The sequence below is a fragment of the Phyllobates terribilis genome, unplaced genomic scaffold, assembly GCF_046119375.1.
Source record: "Phyllobates terribilis strain yellow unplaced genomic scaffold, ASM4611937v1 Scaffold_9__5_contigs__length_417890890, whole genome shotgun sequence".
NCBI lineage: Eukaryota > Metazoa > Chordata > Amphibia > Anura > Dendrobatidae > Phyllobates > Phyllobates terribilis.
The window spans coordinates 209,008,117-209,036,068 of NW_027362769.1; the positions used below are offsets into that span (position 1 = coordinate 209,008,117).

Genomic DNA, 27,952 nt, shown 5'->3' on the forward strand with positions numbered 1-27,952 from the left:
TTTGGACTCTCCCCAGTGAGTGGGTATAGGGCCTCCTGATCCATGGCTTTACTCTCTAAGCTTCTGGCCTGCCTGGAACTAGGCCTAGCTTGGTTACTGTCTCTCCTTGCACCTGCTGACCTGGTGGTAGGGCCTTCTCTTTGGAGATCACTCTCCCTGGACGCTGGGGCCTCCGTGACTCCTAGCCCTGGTACTGCAATCAGCATTTGGTGAACCTGGGACCTGTAGTCCTCCAGGGGTTCCGGTGGTTCCTACTGGGTATTAAGGGTCCCTGTAGGCGCGGACCCGGTGTCCGGTATATATATCGGGGTGAGCCTTGTATGCTCCTCTGCCCCCTCGCTACTTCTTCCTTCTCCTCTCGCCTTCGGCCATACTCAGGGCCCTCACTAGGCCTTCACACGTGCTGTAGGCCTTGGCTCGCCTAAGCACAGCAGCCAGCTTGCTGCCTCTTCGCTGCTCTCTGAGCGTCAGCACGCTCTCAGACTCTCTCTGTCTGACTCCAAACACTAAACTCTGACTAACTGAGCTGCCTAGCTCCACTCTCCCTTTATATATCCATAAAGGGCTCCCTGTGCTGGTCTGAGGTGGTAGGGTGGAGGTGTGTGAAGGTGTGAGGGCCTCTTGTGGAGAAGTCCATCCATGCACCCTTCTGGGTTCTGTGGCACCAATGCACAGCAGGGTACCACACAAGCACTCAAAGGTGCACAATCAGCACCTAATACACCATAACATTTACACATTATAGCATATTAATATACTGTACTTTAAGAGAAAAGTGAATGAAACTATGTGGATTAGTGCTACCATCATAATGCAACCCCAAATGTAGCCTTAGCAATTAGGAGATGCTCGTATTCCAATCACAATATAAAGCAGATTAAAGGGAATCCAAGTTTTTGACACCTAATCTGAGATCAATATCATGCAGAGGCAGAGAACCTGATTCTAGCGATGTGCCACTTACTGGGCTGCTTACTATAGTTTTGATACTTATTTATCAGCAGGAGATTATCACTGCCATATAGTTCTCCATATTCATGAGCTCTGCATAACTCCACCCCTACCACTCATTGGCGTATTTCTGCCTATGCACAGTGTAGACAGAAAGCTGTCAATCAGTGAGGTGGGTGGGGTTATACACAGCTCAGCATTCAGAGAACTGCTAGATCTGCAGAAGAGAAAACAGTGATTTTATCAAAACTGCAGCAAGCAGCCCAGTAGGTGACACATCGCTGGAATCAGCGTTTCTGCTCCTACATCATGCTGCTATTAGATGGGGAAGCAAAAACCTTGCGACAGATTCCCTTTAAAATATGCGGGACAACATGAGGCACTTATCTCAGGATTCAGACCACAACAGATTTGTCAGGAATGTCTTAAAGGTAGTAGTCATCGATTAAGAAGTTCCTAAAAGATCTTTTCCAGCTGTTTGATTTAAATTGATTTTAAGAATACCTACACTTTTTTTTTTAAATTTCTAACATGTGACAGACCTGCAAATCGGAATGAATCCAGGGCCTTAAACCCCCCACTGATCTCTCAAAACACTTGTCACCTGTGCCGAGAAAGGAGAAGTGCTGAGCTTCTGCAAAAGTGGCACACAAAGTGATGCACAGGCTCAATAGAAAGTCTATGAGCCCGGACAATTCTCTGTGTTGTGCGCATGGAGCATAGATGTGAAAAGTGTTTTCTGGACTCTCAGGGCTTGGATTCCCACTGATCTCCAGGCCTGTCACATAGTGGAACTAAAAGGATGTAGGTACTCTTGAGAGAACTTGTATATCATTGATAAAAGGAGTGAATCCTGAGATAAGTGTTGTACAGTGTGCCTTAAAGGGGATCTGTCAGCTGATTCTTGTTGTCCACACAGGAAAATGTGTGAATCTGAGCATGGCTGCACGATTGCAGCCAGGTATATTTTTCTCTGAATCACTTGTCATTTCAGATAAAAAATTATTTAAAGATTTGGCTGGTGACCATAGCTAGAGTAGAGACAAGTCGGCACCTCCCCTGGTTGGTCTCCCTGCACCACACAAAGTGATTGACAGGTTTCTTCCATGTTTGTACTCTTGCCTCTTGAGAAAGCACCGGATAGCGTTGCAAAACGCTCGTCGAGGTCACCCCTTGCTCGCCTCTATGATCTGGTACACCTCCACACTTGTCTGGTAAAGCCTATGCTTCTCAATATCTTTATTCTTGTAACTTTGTTGGCATTGTCCTCAGATATAATGACTATTTAGTGCATAGGCCAACCCAGCATCCATCTACCTGCACTGCACTTTCTGCAGACGGTTTTACCCAGGGTGTTTTTCAGCTGGGCCAATTTATTCTTCTCTGTCGTTCTATTCTATTTGTACTGTTTCTTGACCACATTTGTTGTACATATATTAAATAAAATGTATTTTATACCAACATAACTCCCTGTTCTCCGAGTTTGACATGTTTGTACACAGGTAGAGATCTGTCAATCACCTCTAGCAGCACTGGGAAAACCCAATCAAGGGTGGTGCTGGACTAGTCTCATCTCTGGCTATAGCCCCAGCCAAATCTTAAAAGGGAATCTCTCAAGAGGTTTATGGTATCCCATCGGTGAGCAGCAAAATGCACAGTGATTTTATCAAAACTACAGCAAACAACACACTAAGAGACACATTGCTGGAATCAGGGTCTCTGTCTCTACATTATTATTATTTTTATTATTATTTACTTCTAAAGCACCATAATTCCATGGTGTTGTACATGTGTTGTAGCATTTTTATAAGTCCATAATTAGGGTACTTACAGTCAGGTCCCAGTATTTGTATGGAATAGATCACCCCATCTGTGGTTATTATTAAGGACGTAAAATTGTCTTCTACAGTAAAGTTTCCAGAATTATATCCATCACTATACTCCCCAGAGAAGAGGCGCACAAAGCTGTTTAATGGTCTTGAAAGGGTGAGGTCCAAGTAGTGAAAGACCTGAAAATGAGCCACAGTATATGGTGAAGTCAACTTTGTATAAGGTCATGTTTACACGCTCAGTATTTGGTCAGTATTTTACATGAGTATTTGTAAGCCAAAACCAGGAGTGGGTGAAAAATGCAGAAGTGGTGATGTGTTTCTATTATAATTTTCCTCTGCTTGTTCCTCTCCTGGTTTTGGCTTACAGATACTCAGGTAAAATATTGACCAAATACTGAACATGTTAATGTGGCCTAGGCAGCAGAAGATTTTAAAGTCTCATTCAGACATCCGTGTATCACAGTCCTTACACGACTGGTCTCGGGTATCCTGTCCTATACTTGACACTCTTGTACATGCCTATGAAGCTGTCATGTTTGGGTCAGGAGACCCACTGTCAGTCTGTGCATTATTGTCAACACACCGACCATTATACACAGATGTCTGAATGAGGCTTAAAGGGAACATGCAATTAGGTTTTTGTGTTACACATATTTTACATGTATGTTACAAATTTTTGGACAATCACAATGTGTAATAACCAGTTCAAGCCATTTTCCCCCATTTTCCCCAAGACCTGTTGGGAGGCATTTTAACATATTTTAACATATTTTACACATACTTTAATAATTCGGGTCAAATGATTATTGGGTCCAGAGAAGAAAGCACTGTCAGTGCTTCCAATATTGTACACACAGTGCAGGACTTTGTTTTCCATTCTAAAAAACAGATAACAAATGGACCCCATAATAATTAATGTGGCCCCTCTGTTTCCATTTGGATAACTGATGCAACTGATCACTTATCTCATTTGTTCCTAAAATGGAATGGACAAACGGAATGTCTGAATGGACATGTGAACAGGTCCTAAATGACCCATACCGAATATAACTCATAAGTTGATGACTTACTTTATTCAGGTCTGACAAAGAAACTTGAAAAACATGTCCAAAACTGGCAGCAGAAATATCTCTATAGATAAGGAAATCTGGACTATTTATGGATCCGCAGAGGCCGGTTATAAGGAAGAAAACCTGAAAATAAAAATATTTAAAGACTTTTATAAACATAATTTATTAAATTATAGAAGCCCCAAATTTTTATACCCTTATAATTTCTGTCTTTATCGCTGATCTTTATTCTTCTACTATAAAAAATCATCTATACATTTAAATTCCGCCCATTTTTAGTGGTCGGAAGTCCACAATGACAATCCACCCTCAGCTGATGTTTGAAAAGAATTTTACAAAATTGGAAAAATTAGGCAGCTTTCTTCCAGAAACAACACCACACTTGCCTATAGGTTGGGTCATGTATTACATCTTAGCTCCATTGAACCAGACACAGCTTATGGACAGAAATGTCACTGTTTATGAATGAAAGTAGTCATATGTTTCTAATCCATGTACAATACTTTTAATAAAGGCACAGAAAAGAGGAGAGAGAAGGGATGGTCTATATACATCATCCTATGTGTGAGACCCATGTTATGAGAGGGAAGATGGGCATTGGAGAGGAGGGTCAGCTAACTGATCAAAGCTAAAAGAAAAGCCCACCCACACATGAAGAAAACGAATATTTACAAAACAAACTGAGGATAGAAGCTCATGTACAACATTCTTAACTTCACTATATCTAATACACTTCTACTTATCTGAGCAAGGATTGTAATTTAGTTTTATAAAGACAGATCAAATCTATTGCTATAGACAATGTAATACTATATTATTATTGTACCTGAGATCTTGAGAATGCTATTAGTAAGTAGATATGGTTTATGAGGTCTGTATCCCAGTAGTCCAGAGCAGACGCATCTGTTAGCACCAGGATGAGAGAATTGTGTGGGGAGTTTTCCAATGCCAGCTTAAGTCCTTGCATGGCCAACTCTGGACAATCACCACCTCCGGTGGCCACCAGACTGTTAAAGAATTCATCAAATTCTTTGTTTGAGTCAGTTATCCTAACAGGTCCAACAGCTAGAAAATCAATGAGAAAATAACAATTAGAATACCATTACGAGGAATGTCCACCCTGCACAAATTGTATCTGACTTATCATATAAATCTTGTAATGAAGTAGATATAATTCAGAGCTCTGCATAGGCACAGCAGTCGTTTTCATGCCTTCTTTTTCACTGTTTTATCAAGATAGTACAAGGGGATTCACTCGTTACTTTAACCAGAAAATTGCTGTAACTTCTAAAAGAGATGATCTATCATACTGAAATTTGGACTGTTGTTTTAAAGCAGTTGTTGATAATGTCCACCGTTCACATCCAAGCAAGCCTTCTCGCACAATTCCATATTGTTAAGTGTATACTGCAGGATGTCTGGGGTCATAGCCTGAATTTCTCGCTCTATGCTGTCTCGGAGGCCTGTAATGTTCGTGGCTTGTTAATTTACACCCAACCCTTCAAATGGCCCTAAAGGAAAAATACCGGCAATAACAAATTATTTTCTCTTGATCGGACCCTTTCTATTCCGAATGACAGTGACTCTGTACGGACAAACATGACCTTTCTTGGCAGCTCGTTGACATGTGGGTAACGACATGCCTGTCTCCTGTGAAAGTCTGTACAACGATTTATGTGGAGATGCCAGAAGTCGTTGTTTCACATCTTGAATTGATTCCTCAGACATTTTCGGACATCCTCCATCATGTTTATCCAGTGTACGTTCCAGCTTATTCACCAATAACAGAATACACGGATTAGGTTGGCAGATTTGGACCTTCAAACTTCTTTAAAAACTCAATTGGGCACCTCTTTAAGGACACAGTTTTCCAATAAGTTTTCACAATGAAAACACACTCCTCCGAACTGTATCTGTACATTGTTAACAAATGAAGAAGGAATTTTGTAGGAGTGAAATGCGAGCGGCACACAAACTACAGATGCGCAGAAAGGTGTGCAGCAAGTCTATCTCATGGTGGAGACGACCGACGGGGCAACAAGGCGGCAAGATATTTCTCAATGCTGTCGCTGAGGTTGATTGCACTCTCACTTGTCATGAACCAAGGTATTGTTAAGACACGTACTGGACTCAGAATATATGTCAATACAGTAATATATGCTTGTCAGGTAGCATAATAAGCTTCAAAGAAATATTATTGACATATATCTGCCTAGACCCTAGAATGGCAGACCATTTGGAAAGAATACATATGCCTAAGGAAGAAAAAAACTGAAATTATGGTCATGAAACAAACTCAAAACTGAAATTGAATGAATAAAAAATGTTTATTTAACAACCAATAGTTAATGGTGGCACTTTGAACCAGAAGTGCACACACACAATTAAGAATCATATTTAAAAAAATGTCATGTAAATCAACATAGGAGACGAATAAGGTCATTTGCGCTGGACTACGAGATTGCAAGAAGAGGTAAGAAGTGGTAAGATAAAAAGTATATTTTATTAGAATAAAATGACATACAATGGGGAATAAAATAGTAAAATAAGATACGAAGAGGGGATGTAGAAGATGGTCCTGATTCCAGGGAGTCCTGTTTTAGATCAAATTGGTATTAGAAGCAGTTGGTAGATGGGTCACATAGAGGTCAGTTTAGTTTGAGGTGGTGATACACCTTGAATGAAAAAGAAGAGGGTGGGTTAGGTTTTAGGTTGTCTTACAAAATAGTTGAATCGGGATTCCGTGTTTGTACCTGGGGAGGGTCTAGGTATTCAATGTGATAAAACGGTCCCGTAGGGCGCTGTGGATCCAAAGGAGGAAATGCTACAGGAAAGAACACAAGGGTAAGATCAGAAATAGGTGATGAAAACCTGGTGGTTATAAGCATAGGCGGATTATAATGAGGATGATCTGGACTACCACCCGGGGCCCGAGGCTCTGTGGGGCCCATGGCCAGATTGCCCTCATTATAATGTTTCCTGCAGGGCAGAGGCAGGGGGACCGCACTGTACCTACATGCTGTTAGACGCCGGCCAGTCGCATCACAGGGAGGCAGACATGCCCCCTGCACTGCACTGGCTGCGTCTCCAGGACTGACGTCACACAGCGGTGCCTGGAGCTACATCATCCTGCCGGAGAGGAGCTCGTGCATTGGACCTCAGTGGATGGCGGTAAATCAGGTTGGGCCGAGGGCAGGATGTCTGGAGTGAGGAGGGGGCTGCAGGACCCTGCTCCCCTCCTGATAAGTGCACACAGGATTCCATAGTGTCAGGTCAGTGGCTGCTCTGCTGGGGCTCTGTGTGACTTATTGCAAGGACTCTGATCTTTGCTGCAGATCAGGTCACTCTGGGTCATTGGCTCAAGCGTCACCAGATCTGCAGGAAAATTCAGAGTCCTGCAATAAATCACAGTGAGCCCCAGCAGAGCGTCCACAGGCATCAGCAGACAGGATCCTACATTGACTGATCAACCCTGAACCTACAGGACATCACATACTATACTGCTCCATATATGATATGTGAGGTCCTGTGTGCAGGTCCAGGTGTGATCTGTACAGTGTATATCCCTGTACATAATATATCACATCCAGTATACAGATTAGTGTATGGTATACTGTGGTACAGACGCCAGATGGGGTATAACAATGTGTATAGTATATAACATCTGATGTCTGTACGACAGTATATCGTACCAGCTATTGAACTCATTCTACACCTGGGTGGCGAGCTTTTTTCTTAGTACATTTACGGCGCCTTTTTTTTTTTATGACACTGTATGCGAATTTGCATACAGTGTCTTCAATAAAATGGTGCCGGATAGCGTGCTATGCGCATGCACTGACTCCGGCACCATTTCATTGAAATATTGTGCTACAGAATTAAAGGGATCCTTTCATCAGAAATAAAGCTATTAACCTGCATATATAACAGTTAATCTACAGGTTAACAACGTTATTATGCTGCCCAGCAGCTGAATGCAGCGGGGAGAAAATGAACTTTATTCTCCTCGCCAGCAATCTGTTTCAGTCATGGGGGCGGGACGTGCCAGTTCGGTCACCACTGAGCATACAGAGCGTGCCCTATAACTGCGCCCCCAGCACTGACTGACAGTGGCTCTACATTGAGGCCGGCTGTCAATCAGGGCCGGGGTTACATCAACTTCTCTGTATTCTCAAAGCAATGACTGAAGCGGCGCCGGACCAGATCCCATGACTGAAACCGAATGCTCCCCCATCCCGGTGTATGCTCCCCCATCCTGGTATATGCTCCTCCATCTGAGTCTCCCATCCTGGTATATGCTCCCCCCATCCTGGTATATGGTCCCCTTATCTGAGTCCCCCATCCTGGTCCATGCTCCCACATCCAGGTCCCCCATCCTGGTATATGCTCCCCCCATCCTGGTATATGGTCCCTTTATCCAGGTCCCCCATCCTGGTACATGCTCCCCACCATCCTGGTATATGGTCCCCTTATCTGGGTCCCCCATCCTGGTCCATGCTCCCACATCCAGGTCCCCCATCCTGGTATATGCTCCCCCCATCCTGGGATATGGTCCCTTTATACAGGTCCCCCATCCTGGTACATGCTCTTCACCATCCTGGTATATGGCTCCCTTATCCGGGTCCCCCATCCTGGTCCATGCTCCCACATCCAGGTCCCCCATCCTGGTACATGCTCCCCCCCATCCTGGTATATGGTCCCCTTATCCAGGTCCCCCATCCTGGTTCATGCTTCCACATCCAGGTCTCCCATCCTGGTACATGCTCCTCCATCCTGGTATATGCTCCCCCATCCAGATCTCCCATCCTGGTATATGCTCCCCCATCCTGCCTGTTCTGCTGTTCTTCCATCCATAAAAAAAACAAAAAAACACTCCGACTCACCTTTTCCCCTCCCCCTTGCAGCGCGTCCTCGATCTCCGGAGAGGCTGGAGGAGTGTGGCGCCAGAGTTCGTGCCTGGACATATTGCGATTAGTTATTTGCGTGACAGCGTGGAAAATCAGGGATCTTCATGGGCGGAGACTATTTTTTTGGCGCGAACAAGCCGCAACCCCGAATACGAACCCGAATTTGAAATGTCGAACAAATTCGCTTAACACTAATTGCGATCTCTGGCGCCATTTTGTTGAAGACAAATTTGCACAGTGTCTTCAACAAAATGGAGATCGAGGTATGTGTCCTAATGGCGCCGGAGATAGCAGTATGCAGTCAGCTCTTACGCATACCGTGATCTCTGGCATCACAATCCTTTATCCTCGTCCTCCTGCCTCTCACCTGTAATGTCTGATGTGTTCTTCTGTCTCTGGCCAGACTGCGCAGGCGCATTGCGTGCATAGTCTATAAAGGCTTCGAACAGACGGACACATCTCTGATTATATTATAGATACCAGTCATGTATTCTCATATAGACTGTATAGGACCGTACCTAGGGGAAGAGGAAGGGCAGGTGACCGGGGTACAGCCGTCAGGGGGGTGGCTTCGGGCCACCTCATGTAGTGGTCAGAGGTGTCTCCCTGGCGGCTGCATTTTGCCGCCCCCAGAGAGGGATTCGATCATTCTCTGAACTGGCTGTGGAACCGACAGTCGATCAGAGAAGGGAGCTATGTACAGGCTCATATTGTATATAAGGAGCTATTTGGGGGCTCATATTGTATATATGAGGCTATTTTGGGGCTTATATTGTATATAAGGAGCTATGTGATGGGCTCATATTGCATATATGAGGCTATGTGGGAGGCTCATACTGTATATAGGGAGGCTATGTGGGGCTCATACTGTATATAGGGAGGCTATGTGGGGCTCATACTGTATATAGGAGGCTATGTTGGGGCTCATATTGCATATAAGGAGCTATGTGAGGGGCTCATACTGTATATAGGAGGCTATGTGAGGGGCTCATACTGTATATACGAGGCTATGTGGGGGAATGATACTGTATATAGGAGGCTATGTGGGGCTTATACTGTATATAGGGAGGCTATGTGTGGGTCATACTGTATATAAAGAGCTATGTGGGGGGCTCATAATGTATATAGGGAGGCTATGGGGGCTCATACTGTATATAGGGAGCTATGTGGGGCTCATATTGTATATAGGGAGCTATATGGGGCTCATACTGTATATAGGAGGCAATGTGGGGCTAATACTGTATATAGGAGGCTATTTGGGGGCTCAAACTGTATATAGGGAGCTACGTGGGGCTCATACTGTATATAAGGAGCTATGTGGGGCTTATACTGTGCATAGGGAGTTATGTGGGGACTCATACTGTATATAGGGTGATGTCAGCATACTTAATTCTGCTCAATATTAAGTCATACAATTAATATACTTTTTTTATTATTTTGTTAATATTAATATTGAGCAGAATTAATTTCAGCCTATTGGTTCGGCCTCCACAACAGTCATGGCCTCTCATGTGGCCCCTTGGGAACATTAATCTCCCACCCCTGTTCTGCTATATATAGTTCTATGTTATGTATAGGGTTGTACATAATGGAAAAAAAATTCCGCCATTTTCCGTCTATAGATGTGATCAGAACTTCTGTGTGTTACTCACATGACCTATCACATGATCGATCAAATGAAGATCATGTGACATGTCACGTGATACATGTGGTACCTGGGGGGGGGCCCACGCCTTCTAAACTGCCCAGGGCCCTGGCTACTCTTAATCCACCCCTGGTTATAAGTGACCGTACCTGGCTGGCAGGGCAGTGTCCCTGGACCTCCTAAGAATGGATGGGAGGTTGGTACAAGAGAAGTAAGCGAGGTGATATGGCCCTTTTTGTAACCTAGATAGAGAAGGCACATGGATTATATATGATATGCTAACCTCTATGTGGGCAGGTGGGAAGAGTCTACCATCTGCCCCGGGGAGGAGCTGCGTGTGAACCTGGTCCTCTGGCAATGGTTCATAGACGACATTTTCTTCATCTGGTCGGGCGACCAAGACTCACTCAATCGATTCCCAGAGGAGATCAATAAAAACGATTTTCATCTTGAATTTACCTCCAATACAAGTACACAACAAATTAATTTTTTGGACCTCAACATATATATTAATAAGGGTGATCTCCATACCAGGACCTATTCCAAACCAACGGAAGCCAATAGCTTTATTCCAAATGATAGCTGCCACCTACCTAATTGGCTATTAAATATACCTCGCAGCCAATATATGAGACTACACCGCAATTGCTCCCAACTACAAGACTTTGATGAGGAAGCTGGTATTTTGACTAAGAAATTCTTAGAAAAAGGATATCAGGCACCTCTTCTGGAAACAGTTAAAAGTCAGGTTAAAAAAATCCCTAGAATTATGTTGCTACGTGATAAAAATCAGTATACAGAAACTGATGAAATAAACCCTATATCCAATGAACTCTTAGGAGACATCCCAATTATTGTACAATTTAATTTGAATATAAATCTATTACGTAAAATAGTAAAAAAAACACTGGGACGTCCTAAAGGATGACAAAATTCTTGGAGGAAAACTACTACCACAACCCAAATTTATTTTTAGGAAAGCCAATAATTTGGGCAACCTTATCGCCCCATCAGTTAGGAACCCACATACTTCAAAAATCATATCTGCCCCATTCACGAAAAATCTCCATGGCTTTTACCCCTGCAAAAAGTGCAACGTCTGCAGGTACTCGCTCACTAGCAAACACAAAATAATTAAAACAGACCAAAACGAATACCCTATTATGGACTTCATCACATGTTCCTCACAAGGAGTCATATACTGTCTAAAATGCCCCTGTGGCAAATACTACGTAGGTCGCACTAAACGCCCCATGAGCAAACGCATTAATGAGCACCTACGGAACTTCAAAAATCGCTTTATGGGTCATCCCCTTTCTAAACTTGGGTACATGGGGGACATATACAAGGCACACAGATAATAGGGATACAGATTGTACCAAAGCATTGGAGAAAAGGGGATTACATCAAAGAATGTCCCGTACAGAAAGTTCCTGGATCTTCAAAATGGACACGCTCATACCACGGGGCTTGAATAGCGAGATCGAACTTTTTGCATTCCAATGATCTCCATTTATAATGGACCACTTACAGCAGCAGGACCATCCCTGATGAAGGAAGCCGAACGCCTCCGAAACGCGTAGGAATTTTGGTCCTCCTGCTGCTCCGTCTTCAGCCTGTCACGTGAGGATCACGTGACTGTGATGTCACGCAGGTCCTGCACCGCTAACGCGCCAGGATCATTGAGAGCACGAGTCACCGGTCGGGACTCTGCGCCACAATGCGCCGCTCCAGCTTCACCAACCACTTACCCCACCACCGCACGGGCTCTACCACCCGACAAGGTACCCTTAAGGAGGTAAGCCACCCACCGGCATTCTACCAGCCGCATCCTGTAACCATCTACCACAGCCAAAGAAGGTATGACCCTCTGATGTGGAACTGTGATTGTGCCTACAGATTTGCAGACTGCAGCAAAGCTAACGCCACCTGCTGTCTTCACCAGAATCAGGGTATTAACACATATTACACAGCTACCACTGTACCGTACCAGTTCTTTGCATCGCACCAATTGCACATTGGGGCTACCACCACAAGCACTTCTGACCACGGGATCAGATTTGTACTTCTTTCCACATAAGTACAGTAACTCCAACATCCAATTTCTGTCAGTAGGTACGTTTAGATCTCATATCTACAGAATTGATATTGATGAGACCACCCATATATAATCCATGTGCATTCTCTATCTAGGTTACAAAAAGGGCCATATCACCTCGCTTACCAACCTCCCATCCATTCTTAGGAGGTCCATGGACACTGCCCTGTCAGCCAGGTACGGTCACTTATAACCACCAGGTTTTCATCTTACCCTTGTGTTCTTTCCTGTAGCATTTCCTCCGTTGGATCCACAGCGCCCTACGGGACCGTTTTATCACATTGAATACCTAGACCCACCCCAGGTACAAACACGGAATCCTGATTCAGCTATTTTGTAAGACAACCTAAAACCTAACCCACCCTCCTCTTTTTCATTAAAGGTGTATCACCACCTCAAACTAAACTGACCTCTATGTGACCCATCTACCAACTGCTTCTAATACCAATTTGATCTAAAACAGGACTCCCTGGAATCAGGACCATCTTCTACATCCCCTCTTCATATCTTATTTTACTATTTTATTCCCCATTGTGTGTCATCTATAATATAACGGGAGATGCGGGTCTCTGTCTGAAGCCTCGATAGACTGCGCATGCGTGACGCGCAGTCTGGCTCCAGACAGAAGACCCGCATCCAGCCGTTACAGGTAAGACAGCCACTGCTATGGGGCCCGGGCCCGTGGCCGGAGGGGGCCCGTGAGGGCCCCAAGCAGCGTGGGAACAAGGAGGATAGGTGAGTAGGAGGCGGCGGCGGCGGAGGAGCCGGTTGCGGCAGTGGAGGAGCGGAGCACACTACCACGTGTGCCCGCTGCTAAAGGGACATGAATATTCCCTCTGAGGCCACTCCCATGGGCGTGGAGAAGACGGATTATTCATTCTCTTTAGTAGCGACCACGGAGGAGCGCTGAGCTCCGGCTCCTGCTGTCAGTGGCCGCCGCTAAAGAGAAAGCATATTCACGCTTCTCCACGCCCATAGCCCCGGCGTGGAGAGGAGTGAATGTGTGGCAGCAGCTCACCTCGGCTTCTGAGAGCGCGCGCAGCTCAGATGCCGACATGAGCTGCTGCAGACAGGACGCAGCGCTGGATCAGAGGTGAGGAAGGAAGGTGAGTATAAGTGTTTATTGTTTTATGTGTGCAGTGATTGGGGGATGAGGGGTCCACACATACCAAAATACTTGGATTGAGGAGGCCAGACATACCAGGATTTGGGGATTGAGGAGGCTACACATACCAGGAATGGGGGATTGAGGAGGCCACACATACCAGGATTTGGGGGTTGAGGAGGCCACACATACCAGGAATGGGGGATTGAGGAGGCCACACATACCAGGATAGGGGGGTTGAGGAGGCCACACATACCAGGAATGGGGGATTGAGGAGGCCACACATACCAGGATTTGGGGATTGAGGAGGCCACACATGCCAGGATTTGGGGATTGAGGAGGCTACACATACCAGGAATGGGGGATTGAGGAGGCCACACATACCAGGATTGGGGGGTTGAGGAGGCCACTCATACCAGGAATGGGGGATTGAGGAGGCCACACATACCAGGAATGGGGGATTGAGGAGGCCACACATACCAGGATTGGGGGGTTGAGGAGGCCACACATACCAGGAATGGGGGATGGAGGAGGCCACACATACCAGTATTGGGGGATTGAGGAGGCCACACATACCAGGATTTGGGGATTGAGGAGGCCACACATACAAGGATTTGCGGATTGAGGAGGCCACACATACCAGGATTGAGGGGTTGAGGAGGCCACACATACTAAGATTGGGGGGTTGAGGAGGCCACACATACCAGGATTGGAGGATTGAGGAGGCCACACATACCAGGATTGAGGGATTGAGGAGGCCACACATACCAGGAATGGGGGATTGAGGAGGCCACACATACCAGGAATGGGGGATTGAGGAGGCCACACATGCCAGGGATTAGGGGATTGAGGAGGCCACACATACCAGGATACTTGGATTGAGGAGACCACACATACCAGGAATGGGGGATTGAGGAGGCCACACATACCAGGAATGGGGGATTGAGGAGGCCACACATACCAGGATTGGGGGATTGAGGAGGCCACACATACCAGGAATGGGGGATTGGGGAGGCCACACATACCAGGATTTGCGGATTGAGGAGGCCACACATACAAGGATTTGCGGATTGAGGAGGCCACACATACCAGGATTGAGGGGTTGAGGAGGCCACACATACTAAGATTGGGGGGTTGAGGAGGCCACACATACCAGGATTGGAGGATTGAGGAGGCCACACATACCAGGATTGAGGGATTGAGGAGGCCACACATACCAGGAATGGGGGATTGAGGAGGCCACACATACCAGGAATGGGGGATTGAGGAGGCCACACATGCCAGGGATTAGGGGATTGAGGAGGCCACACATACCAGGATACTTGGATTGAGGAGACCACACATACCAGGAATGGGGGATTGAGGAGGCCACACATACCAGGAATGGGGGATTGAGGAGGCCACACATACCAGGATTGGGGGATTGAGGAGGCCACACATACCAGGAATGGGGGATTGGGGAGGCCACACATACCAGGATTTGCGGATTGAGGAGGCTACACATACCAGGAATGGGGGATTGAGAAGGCCACACATACCAGGAATGGGGGATTGAGGAGGCCACACGTACCAGGAATGGGGGATTGAGGAGGCCATACATACCAGGAATGAGGGATTGAGGAGGCCACACATACCAGGAATGGGGGATTGAGGAGGCCACACATACCAGGATTGGGGGGTTGAGGAGGCCACACATACCAGGATTGGGGGGTTGAGGAGGCCACACATACCAGGAATGGGGAATTGAGGAGGCCGCACATACCAGGGATTAGGGGATTGAGGAGGCCACACATACCAGGATACTTGGATTGAGGAGGCCACACATACCAGGAATGGGGGATTGAGGAGGCCACACATACCAGGAATGGGGGATTGAGGAGGCCACACATACCAGGAATGGGGGATTGAGGAGGCCACACATACCAGGAATGGGGGATTGAGGAGGCCACACATACCAGGAATGGGGGATTGAGGAGGCCACACATACCAGGATTGGGGGGTTGAGGAGGCCACACATACCAGGAATGGGGGATTGAGGAGGCCACACATACCAGAAATGGGGGATTGAGGAGGCCACACATACCAGGATTGGGGCGTTAGGGAGGCCACACATACCAGGAATGGGGGATTGAGGAGGCCATGCATACCAGGATTTGGGGATTGAGGAGGCCACGCATACCGGGATCGGGGATGAGGGGAGCCACGCATACCGGGATTGGGGATGAGGGGAGCCACGCATACCGGAAATGGGGATGAGGGGAGCCACGCATACCAAAAATGGGGATGAGGGGAGCCACGCATACCGGAAATGGGGATGAGGGGAGCCACACATACCGGAAATGGGAATGAGGGGAGCCACGCATACCGTAAATGGGGATGAGGGGAGCCACACATACCGGAAATGGGAATGAGGGGAGCCACGCATACCGGAAATGGGGATGAGGGGAGCCACGCATACCGGAAATGGGGATGAGGGGAGCCACGCATGCCGGGATTGGGGATGAGGGGAGCCACGCATACCGGGATTGGGGATGAGGGGAGCCACGCATATGGGGATGAGGGGAGCCACGCATACCGGGATCGGGGATGAGGGGAGCCACGCATACCGGGATCGGGGATGAGGGGAGCCACGCATACCGGGATCGAGGATGAGGGGAGCCACGCATACCAGGATCGGGGATGAGGAGAGCCACGCATACCGGGATCGGGGATGGGGGAGCCACGCATACCTGGATCGGGGATGAGGGGAGCCACGCATACCGGGATCGGGGATGAGGGGAGCCACGCATACCTAGATCGGGGATGAGTGGAGCCATGCATACCAGGATCGGGGATGAGGGGAGCCACGCATACCGGGATTGGATGGTGGGGACAGGATGGGGGCAGCACATACCAGCATGGGAGACCATATACCAATAAAAATGCTCGCCACCCGGGCATAGAACGGGTTCAATAGCTAGTTTTATTATAATAAAATATACTTTTTATCTTACCACTTCTTACCTCTTCTTGCAATCTCGTAGTCCAGCGCAAATTACCTTATTTGTCTCTTATTGTGATTTCTCCATTTGGGCACTTTGTGGCTACTGCCCCAATTTGTCAATCAAAGTCAATCAAAACAATCAACTTATGAGTAGATTGTACTGTGTCGGCGTGCAAACACACAGTCTTCCCGGACCACCAGATATTGTACCCACCAGCGATTTTTGTGACTAAGCATTATCCGCCTATAGATGGCGATCTATATTTCAGGCTAAATGAATACTTATATATACATTCTTTATGTACCTTGTGGTGTTTCTATAGTGGATAATATAGGAGCCTGCTAAATGATTGAACTTCATGTATACCTGTTTTTGTCTCATGAGAAAGGATTTGCACAAGTCTCTCTGATGAAATGATCCTACTATGCCACCTTGTGCATATAATTGGTACCTTTATTTATAGGGATCAACTATCCATCCTACATACATATATACAAACCGGTCCCAAGTATATATACTGTATATATATATATATATATATATATATATATAAAGTCAAATCAAAACAATCAACTTATGGAGTAGATTAATAAATGCTTGTAATTATATATATGATTATATCAATTGATACCCATTGAGCAAGTCATGACGTTACTTCACAAAAGATTATATATATATATATATATATATATATACCTGTATATATATATATATATATATATATATATATATATATATATATAATATATATACTGTATGTACAGTCCAAATATCAGTATTGTTGACTGTCTTACTTAGAATTTACAGCAATTTTTTGGGTAAAGTATCGAGTGAATCACCCTGTAGTTAAAGGGGTTTACCCATGAACAAAGGTTCATCTTAAAAATTGGCTGTGTCTGACCGTGTACCACATCTCCTGGGTGTATCGCAAGGTGTGGGAAAGACTTAGTGCAACACAAAGGGAAAAGGGAAAGGGAGCCCAGACACTAGGGAAAGGGGGGAGTGGAGATCTCCTAGGCTGGTCTATTGTCACCCTGTCTCCCCTAACGACCCTATATTGGCTCTTCACCACGCCTGCCTCGCCCTATCTTTCCCTGGCGTATGGCTAAGGCTAGGGAAGGGAGGAGATGAGCACTAGTCGATCCCCACTGAACACTAAAGACAACAAGGGAGTACAAATAGGGGGAAATTGCTTAGCTTTAGATGACTCCAGATAAATGAACACACGTCCTCAAGCTCCAGAGAGGAAGAAGTACTGGTCTAGCTAAAGCTTTCACAAGGAGTAATGAATATCAGCGGCACCTCCCTCTGGAACACAGAAGGTATTTATACACCCTGGCCAGGGTGTTAATTAGCCAGAGGGAGGTAGCCGCTGTGACCTAGAGACAGCCAGCCTCTAAGAAGAGGTCTGTAATGCCAAACGTAGAGATCTCCTGCAACCAACTGCAGGGCGACTGTCTGTTACTTCTGACACACCCAGTGACACTGGGCAGGGGAGGATTCATTTTGTGAGGTAAAAATTTCACTGCCTGTTTTTAAACAATATTTTACCTCACAAAATGAATCCTCTGTGATCCCCTGTTGTAATGTCTGTATTGTCTTTTTCTTCTTCCTTTGCCCAGGAGCTGTGATATGTTCTGTACACGGTGAGACACAGACAATTTTTAAAATGAACTGTTGTTCGTGGGAAAAACCCTTTAAGGGTCAGATTGCATGTAAATATGTTCGGTTATTGCCATGGTTTTACTCTTTTACTCTTTAGCTTTCCTCTTTTCTTATATATTGGTGTTCATTATCATTTCCATATATTCAGTGTCAAAGCACAGCAACACATTGGCAAGCAAGTGACAGGGTCCACTATATTTTGGGTGTCAGTATTTGGTGGTAGACAGCTAATCCACCAAAGAAAATGCACAATTTTATGATGAAAAGGTGAACATTAACACTTCAAATTGAAGTTGAATTTCCTATCTTTTTCTTCCATGTCACAGCACTGTGATCCATCACTTAGTTATCAATAGAAAAAATCGAATCTAGGAAAACTGGGTGTATATTGAAATACATTTGACTCATGGCATATGAAGAAATAGACTAGTGAAGTACAAGTTAGGAGATATACGAAGGATTCTCCATGGTTAACAAAGATATGACCAAAGGAGGATTGGCATGTGAACATGTGTTTAAATACCCCAGTTCTTAGAATCATATATATACTTCATCAAAATCACTACTTTAGGCAGAACCTTAGATAGACCAGCTCTTGTGTGGGTGTGGCGCCCCTGGGGGTTCGACCGCCACAGGAATGCTGCACCTCTTTAATGGGGTGTGGTATCCCTCCTCTGAGGTAAGAACGGTGCAATTGTCAGGACCCCACCTCTACATCCAACACCACACTTCTCCCACCGGGGGGGGGGGGGAGCTAATAGGCACCATTGTGCTGCCCCTGCGGGGATAATGGGAGATTGGGGAACAAAAAGATAGGGGAACCATGTAGAGGGTGAGGGTGGAGGATGCACATTTAGGTTACACTTAATAATTCATATTTAATAAACAGCCATCTTGGGCTCATGGTCTTTTGTTTGTGATCTTCATCACTGAACGTGGCTTTCTGTGTGAACCTGCAGTTGATGGGGGCACGGTCCTCATGCTCTGGCCTTGCATCGAGGAGCGGGTCTGAGTTAACGGTTGCCTCAACCCGGTCAAAGTCCCTGCCCAAGAAGGCCTGGAGCTTAGGAGTCTAGCTCCATCGCAAAAGGATACCAGGGGGATGCAGACGGAGCGGTGTACACCACCTGTCCTCGCTATTCTGGCCTAGTCAGAGGGATTCCGGCTGCAAAAGGGGTAACGGCCCACGACACCTGACTTTGCTACTCTATGTCCTAGTCAGGGAAGCCCGGAATGCACAGAGGATCCCACCGGGTAATGGAAGGAGCGGAGTCGCCACCCGTACCCTTTTTCTGCACGTAGTTCAGAGGGAGACACGGCCTATCTACTGACACACAGACAGGAGAGGACTCAGTCTGAAGTCTAGGAACACTCTGGTGCGGGGTCCTGATTAAGCACTTGAATTACTCGGAGGTTGTGGTACCCCCGTTGCTGGTGACTGCAGAACCCCGTGAGAAGCAGGGAGAAACCTTGCAGCTGCATGCTCCACCGTGAGTAAAAACCCTGGAAGTCAACCCCTATGGCCTCCGGACTCTTTATTTCTGCATCGCACCACACAGCACCAGACCTCCTCCACTGCGACTCCCTCTATCCACGTCTCTGCCCTGAGGCCGTGCTCCGCCTGTGGGGAGTAGTATCAACTTCAGCTGCCACAATATCACGCCTCAGAGGACTGCAGCAGCGCTGGTGACTTTCACCAGGTACCACGGGTGGCGTAGTCGATAGCAACCACTCAACCCTGATATCCCTTACCACCTTTTTTTAATGTGACGGCCCTGGGCATGGAATGGGTCCAGGCCACGGCTACAACCCCACCAAACATCTGACCCGGCTCCGAGTAACCCCCCATCTTCCCAGGGTAGGGCTGCGAGCGTCACACATGGGAGCAGATGTTTGGGAAATAAAGCATTGGACATATTGGTTTCCTTGTTTTCTTGGGACGTAAGCCATTTTCAGATTAGATACTAACTTCTCCCGGTTGAAAACACATGATTATTAGACTAAGCTGAGCATGAATATATATTGGGGAAGTTATGTAACAGTTAAACATGGATATAAAAATGCTGCAAAGTAATAAAGCATGCAAAAATAGAAATTTTAAGTATTTTTGTTGCATTTATTCTGCAAACTTTAGAACCAAACTTGAAGGATTTCCTACAACCATTTTGCACACATTGCTCATTTTTGTCAAATCGTAGGCTATGTTCACACATGTTGTGTTTTTTTCTGCTGCAAAACTGGTGCAAATCTGCTGTCAACTTCTCTGTGGCAGAAAAACAGCTGCGTTAAAAATGCAGGTTTTGGTGCATTTTTGGTGCATTTTTTTATGCGTTCTTGATGCGTTTTTTTGACCACCCATTACTTCCTATAGGTGAAAAAACGCAGCAAAAAAGCACCAAGAATGCAGGTGCGTCTTTTGCTGAAAAAACACTGAAAGAAGTGACATGCTCTATTTTTCAAAAACACAACCAAGTAACACAATATGCAGCAAAAAAAAACATGTGTGAACAAAGAATTCTGGTTTCTCATAGACTTTGCTGGTACTGCAAGACTCAGCTGAAAATTTGCATAAAAATCAGCAGCAAAATATGCTGCAAAACCCAACGTGTGTGAACATAACCTATAAGCGTTTTTGGTGCAGATTTTACCAATACTAGTGAGTTAACAGGTTAACAGCTGCGGGTGGAGCATCAATCCACCTGCGGTTGTTAAAGGCACATGATGGCTGATTAAATCAGATGTCAGTTGTCGGGAAAAAAGCTGGATCAGCGTGTGAGCCTGCATCAAAGTCAGGGACACGACATATGATGTAAGTATATGTCACATGTCGTTAATGGGGTTAAACTCTTTTAGTACTGATAGACTGACTGCAAAAATATATCAACTGGAATGTAAATCCAGCAATGCAATATTAACCAAATGACAGTCTTGGTAACATACTTGGATCATTGAACTCCACCATGGTATATTGGCGAACACCGCAAGGGAATTGGGCAGTCACTCGTTCCAGGAGCCAACTGTTCACAGCCTTCAACTCTAGAAAATCATCGTACATTGACCCTGTGGTGTCCACCAGATAAGTCAGGGATGATGATTCTGGAGGAAACAATAGAATATAATAGTGAATTTATACTACAAAACCAAAATGTAGTAATCTAGATCTCTTGATCTCTTACAATTGACATTTTATTTTAACAATTTTAATATTAGTATGAAGATGTACAATAAAAAATTATATAGTGATATCGTTTTAACCAGAAAAATTCTTTGGAAATATCTTTATGCCAAAAAAACAAAAGTAATCTAGAAGAGATGCCTTAATTGGCCAACCTGAAAAATATATATTTGCAAGCCTTTGTAGCACAGAGACACCTGTTCATCAGGCAAGTTTACAAATGAATGACTGAGTTAATAGCACATTTAAAAAAATGTTACAAGACAGTTATGACGTGATGTGATGCCTCCTAAACATAAGGCAATGAGGATTATTTTATAGATGTAGTGGGGCTCATGACTGAAGGCCACAATATACATTAAATGGCTTTCAATCGAGCAATGTTTTAGCCGATTGTTGAGGTAACAGCTATCTCAGCAGACTCTCTCATTCCCATGAGCGCTCGTTTATTTGAGCGCTCTTGTGTTCTCTATGAGAGGGCAATCATCGGACATCTATGCTGGTGGCTTACCTCTAGGAGAACAAAGCGTCGATTGGCAGTCCGAAATCAGACATGTCTGATTGTCAGGGAAGATGTCGATCAGTTGGTCGGCACCCCATACACAGTAGAGTGTTAGCCAAACCCATCTTTTTTTGCAGATGTGGCCAATATTAGTCTTATATCTATGAGAGGCATTAGGATTTTTAGTGATCTGGAGTCGGTCTGGTGTAGGTGTAAACTAGTTCCATGTAGTGAGACATAGATCCAGGTGTTAGATTAAGACCTTTTGTCAAAGACCTGAACATCCTTATCATCTTGAGTCTTCTCTCTTTGTCCTTCTTACCCATGTCTTTCCAACAAACACAGTCCATATATCTAAACAACAGAATTATACAATTCCGGATTTCTTCTCATGTACATCCTCTAATGTGGTTTACATGAAACAGTGTACAAGGTGCCCTGAAGGGAACTCCAGCATATTGGGGAAACTAAAAACAAGAAATGAGGATAAATCTATACAGACACACAATACTAAATGAGCTGGACACATCTTTGGGTAAACTTTTCTCAATATGACAGATTTAAAAGTCTATTGAAAAGTGATTTTAAAAATGGCAGAGAAAGAAAAATCTGAGAATACAAGTTAATAAGGATCTTCAAGTCTCAATTTAACACTTGGATTTATGTCTCACTACTTGGACACTGCACACCTCCACCAGACTGACTACAGATCCTTAAACTCCTAAGTCATAAGTTCCACTACCCATCTACCTCATACACAAATGTCTTGTAACGTCTTTTAAATGTTGTGCTTTTGTCTCAGTCATTCATTTGTAAACTTGCCTGATGAAGTCTCTGTGCCTCAAACTCTAGAAAATGTAATTTTTCTTGTTAGCCAATAAAGGTTTCAATCCTAGAATTTGTTTGTCTTTTTTTTAAATATAAAAGTATCTACATGAATATTATTGTAAGAATTTGACAGCTTTGTAAATAATAGAAATGCAATAATATTGTATTTGATCTCTGTGTTGGAAAGATTTATTAATTTCTTGAAGATCAGTGTTTTACTAGAAGGGTCAGGAAATCTCCAATATTATACAATTCAGCTAAAGCACTGGTTCATTTTTTTCTTTACATACTGGTAAACCAGTGCTTTAGCCACTGATGCATTGATAATTATAAATATAAATGAACCAGTTCTTTAACATAATTGTATAATATAGGAGATTTTCTGAACCTTGTAGTAAAATACTGATCTTCAAAAATATATATAGTGTGGTAGATAGGCTCACTTGGTTGCACACAGAGGTAGACAGAGGAACACTGTCTCTTTAAATCTTCTGTCGTTTATTAAGAGCACTGCATAAAACACATTATTGTTAGCAACACAAACACGGCCTTCCTGGAGTAACAAGAAAACAAAACATAACGTATGGCATAGTCCTTGTTGCTACAGGTAACCACCCGTTTCTGGAACAAAGCAATCCAAGTTTTAGCTTTCCTTAACATGCATACCACAGCTCCTGAACTTCCACCTTCAGGCCCTCCCCACACCAAATGCTCTGAAAGGCTGTGATTTTATCCTCTGAGTTCCTCCCTTCTACAGGTATTTAATCACCATAGCAATAAGATGGCTGTTTAACCCACTCGTGTGCTGGAACCTTTTTTCTATGTATAATTACTGCAGCTATTACTCTCAGTGGTACATATCTCCCCTCTAGTACTTTGGCAGTGACTTTGTCACAATAGTTATACATAGTTATAACAATTAATAAAAAAAATATGTTTGTGAAGTTTTACTTTACCTTTTACTATAGAAACACAAACCAAAAAACCTTCTGAGCACTGATGCCAACTTTTCCCTCATGAAGAAAAAAATATCCTTACAACTCCCATGGGCACATGGGATAACGGATAACACCTGAATCAAACATTCTCCATTTTATCACTGTTAATATAATGAGTCTGGCTGTCACTGAAACATGGATCGAGCAGTCGGACACTACTGCCGCTACTGCTCTTGCATGGTGTGCAACAATTTTCACATACCCCCAGATCTGAGAGTAAACAAGGTAGAGGTGTTGGTTTGCTCCTTTCATATATTTGTATGGAATTATGTCTAATTTGCCTTTTTTTCTCTATTTTTTTTGTGTTATTCCAATACATGCAAAGAAAATAAACATGTGTAATACAAAACTTGTGTAATTGCAATAATTTTCTGGGAGAAATACTTGATTTTCTGGAACAATTTTAATGGTGCCAACAATTTTGACCATGACTTTATGTAATCAGAGAAATACACTTCTTTCTCCTCCTGGATTGATCATTCATTCTCAAAATTCTCAATTCTAGGGTAAAATCTGTCTCCAGTGAATAAAGACTTTCCTACTATTCACAGATAGTGACTGGTGCTCATAATATTCTATGGAGAACTATAACTGTTGTTGCAGGATAGAATGTCTGTATCTGCCTTTAAATCCTCCCCATTCTCTCTTAACAGAATTTTAAAAGCACCAACTGTCATCTCCTATCTCAGTAATGGGAAAGTATGTCTTCAATGAATATCGATTTTACAGATTTTACCCAATGAATTGAGAGTGCATGATCAGTCCAGGAGAAAAAAAGCAGATTTTTCTGATACAGATATATTATAAAGTTGTTGTTTTTCATGTACAGTACAGACCAAAAGTTTGGACACACCTTTTCATTTAAAAATTTTTCTGTATTTTCATGACTATGAAAATTGTACATTCACACTGAAGGCATCAAAACTATGAATTAACACATGTGAAATTATATACTTAACAAAAAAGTGTGAAACAACTGAAAATATGTCTTATATTCTAGGTTCTTCAAAGCAGCCACCTTTTGCTTTGATGAATGCTTTGCACACTCTTGGCATTCTCTTGATGAGCTTCAAGAGGTAGTCACCGGAAATGGTCTTCCAAAAATCTTGAAGAAGTTCCCAGAGATGCTTGGCACTTGTTGGCCTTTTTGCCTTCACTCTGCGGTCCAGCTCACCCCAAACCATCTTGATTGGGTTCAGGTCTGGTGACTATGGAGACCAGGTCATCTGGAGTAGCACCCCATCACTCTCCTTCTTGGTCAAATAGCCCTTACACAGCCTGGAGGTGTGTTTGGGGTCATTGTCCTGTTGAAAAATAAATGATGGTCCAACTAAACGAAAACCGGATGGAATAGCATGCCGCTGCAAAATGCTGTGGTAGCCATGCTGGTTCAGCATGCCTTCAATTTTGAATAAATCCCCAACAGTGTCACCAGCAAAGCACCCCCACACCATCACACCTCCTCCTCCATGCTTCACGGTGGGAACCAGGCATGTAGAGTCCATCCGTTCACCTTTTCTGCGTCGCACAAAGACTCGGTGGTTGGAACCAAAGATCTCAAATTTGGACTCATCAGACCAAAGCACAGATTTCCACTGGTCTAATGTCTATTCCTTGTGTTCTTTAGCCCAAACTTGTCTCTTCTGCTTGTTGCCTGTCCTTAGCAGTGGTTTCCTAGCAGCTATTTTATCATGAAGGCCTGCTGCACAAAGTATCCTCTTAACAGTTGTTGTAGAGATGTGTCTGCTGCTAGAACTCTGTGTGGCATTGACCTAGTCTCTAATCTGAGCTGCTGTTAACCTGCGATTTCTGAGGCTGGTTACTCGGATAAACTTATCCTCAGAAGCAGAGGTGACTCTTGGTCTTCCTTTCCTGGGGCGGTCCTCATGTGAGCCAGTTTCTTTGTAGCGCTTGATGGTTTTTGCAACTGCACTTGGGGACACTTTCAAAGTTTGCCCAATTTTTCACACTGACTGACCTTAATTTCTTAAAGTAATGATGGCCACTCGTTTTTCTTTACTTAGCTGCTTTTTTCTTGCCATAATACAAATTCTAACAGTCTATTCAGTAGGACTATCAGCTGTGTATCCACCTGACTTCTGCACAACATAACTGATGGTCCCAACCCCATTTATAAGGCAAGAAATCCCACTTATTAAACCTGACAGGGCACACCTGTGAAGTGAAAACCATTTCCGGTGACTACCTCTTGAAACTCATCAAGAGAATGCCAAGAGTGTGCAAAGCAGTCATCAAAGCAAAAGGTGGCTACTTTGAAGAACCTAGAATATAAGACATATTTTCAGTTGTTTCACACTTTTTTGTTAAGTATATAATTCCACATGTGTTAATTCATAGTTTTGATGCCTTCAGTGTGAATGTACAATTTTAATAGTCATGAAAATACAGAAAAATCTTTAAATGAGAAGGTGTGTCCAAACTTTTGGTCTGTACTGTATGCTGTTCATTTATGAAATAAGAATTGAAACAACCTTTTTAATATAAAGAAAGATAGGGGGCAGAGACTTCAGCAGTGACTATTTTGGATATGGATTACCCGAAATATATGCAAATGTACATTTTTTTATAGTTAGTTGTAAAAGTGAAAAATAAAAACTGACTTTGTCTTACCTGTCTGCGCGGCACAACTCCTTTGACTGTCAACAATGCCAGGATCTGTAAGAGTGTTAATAAAACAGTGAATGCCACAATCTTAAAAAAAAGTTTCTAATTAGTGCTAAAATATCAAAGGACAGAGATATCCATCAACCTGTTTATGGTTATATCTGCAAAGATAGCCCAAGAAAAGAAATTATGTACCAGAACAAAATATAATGATCCAATTTATCAAAGAATTAATAAACTTTATTGAAACCTTAATACCAGTAAAATGCAGATAATTCTAGCAGTACGGACAAAGGCTGAAATTGGTGGGTGAGCAATGGTGGGAACCCCAGGGTTAAAGGTATAGATCACATAATTTTGTGTTTTATATAATTTTTAGCAGTATACATGAATATATATTCAATGACATATAGACATAAAACATGCATAATGTCTATACAAAGGTGCCAATAAATAATAAACCCACAGCATATATCACTGGTAATAGATATAACTGAGGAGCTTATCCACCAAACACCTGACGCGTGTTTCACTATTGCTTCGGCACCACCCCTGATGAAGCAATAGTGAAACGCGTGTTGGGTGTTTGGCCCCGCTGTTATATCTATTACCAGTGATATCTGCTGTGGGTTTATTATTTATTGTCACCTTAATATAGACACCTATGCATATATTTATATCCATATACCATTGAATACTTATTCATGTATACTGCAAAACATTTATAAAACATAAAATTATATGATCTATACCTTTTGATCCTGGGATTTCCACTGTTGTTTCACCCACTAATTTTTGCCGTTTTATGTACTGCTGGAATTACTTGCATTTCACTGTTGGTAACTTGGATGATTATATTTTGTTGTGCCACATATTTTCCTCTTTTTAGTTATTTTTCCTGCATCAGTGTCTTGTGGGGACATCAATATTTATTATTTTCCAGGACTACAAATTTCAGTTTCTTCTATCCACGAAGGTAAAAAAACAAAACTACCCTTTCGAAAAATTATAAAAAATGAGGATATATATTTTTAAAATTATTGCCTCAAGTTTTCAAACAATTTTTATGTATTTATGTATTTTCAGTTGTTCACTTTTTAGTACACAGAGAAAAAAAATAAAGAAACTTTGCTGTACTTCAATAACAAAACATTACTTTGGTGTTAGTTTACACAATAATATATTTTTTAAATATATATATTTTTTCATAATATAACAGCAAGGTTATATATTAAGCACCCAATAATATTTAATTTACATAATACTGTTTTACTTACTTGGTTGAATACTTGGGAAAGCAAGACCCAATTGGAATACAGAAAATAGTAAAAACTTGGCTCGCAGACACAATTCCATGTTTTGATCTAATACAAAAAAACATGGAAGAACATTTATTATCATTTATTAAAAAAACTACAGTGATCTCTAATTTAAAAAAAAAATTGTGCAAACTATCACTGACATTTATCATTAGTAACACAAAAATAATTACATTTAGGTCTTACCTACAAGATCTCAAACATTCACGATGGCTGTGAATTCTATATATGGTTATCTGTATGATATT

General features: G+C 43.5%; 1 protein-coding gene across 1 annotated transcript in view; it reads right to left on the minus strand.

Moving 5' to 3' along the window:
• The window catches only part of LOC141160925 (uromodulin-like), a 105,408-nt gene extending 77,662 nt beyond the window's left edge, over positions 1 to 27,746 (minus strand). The window contains exons 1-6 of the mRNA XM_073645725.1: positions 27,663 to 27,746; positions 26,392 to 26,436; positions 21,198 to 21,353; positions 4,680 to 4,918; positions 3,854 to 3,976; positions 2,783 to 2,960 (exon numbers count right to left, since the gene is read on the minus strand). Coding sequence (XP_073501826.1) covers positions 2,783 to 2,960; positions 3,854 to 3,976; positions 4,680 to 4,918; positions 21,198 to 21,353; positions 26,392 to 26,436; positions 27,663 to 27,741 — 820 coding nt within the window. The 5' untranslated portion in view covers positions 27,742 to 27,746. The remainder of the gene's footprint in view (positions 1 to 2,782; positions 2,961 to 3,853; positions 3,977 to 4,679; positions 4,919 to 21,197; positions 21,354 to 26,391; positions 26,437 to 27,662) is intronic.
• Between the last annotated feature and the right edge of the window lie 206 nt (positions 27,747 to 27,952).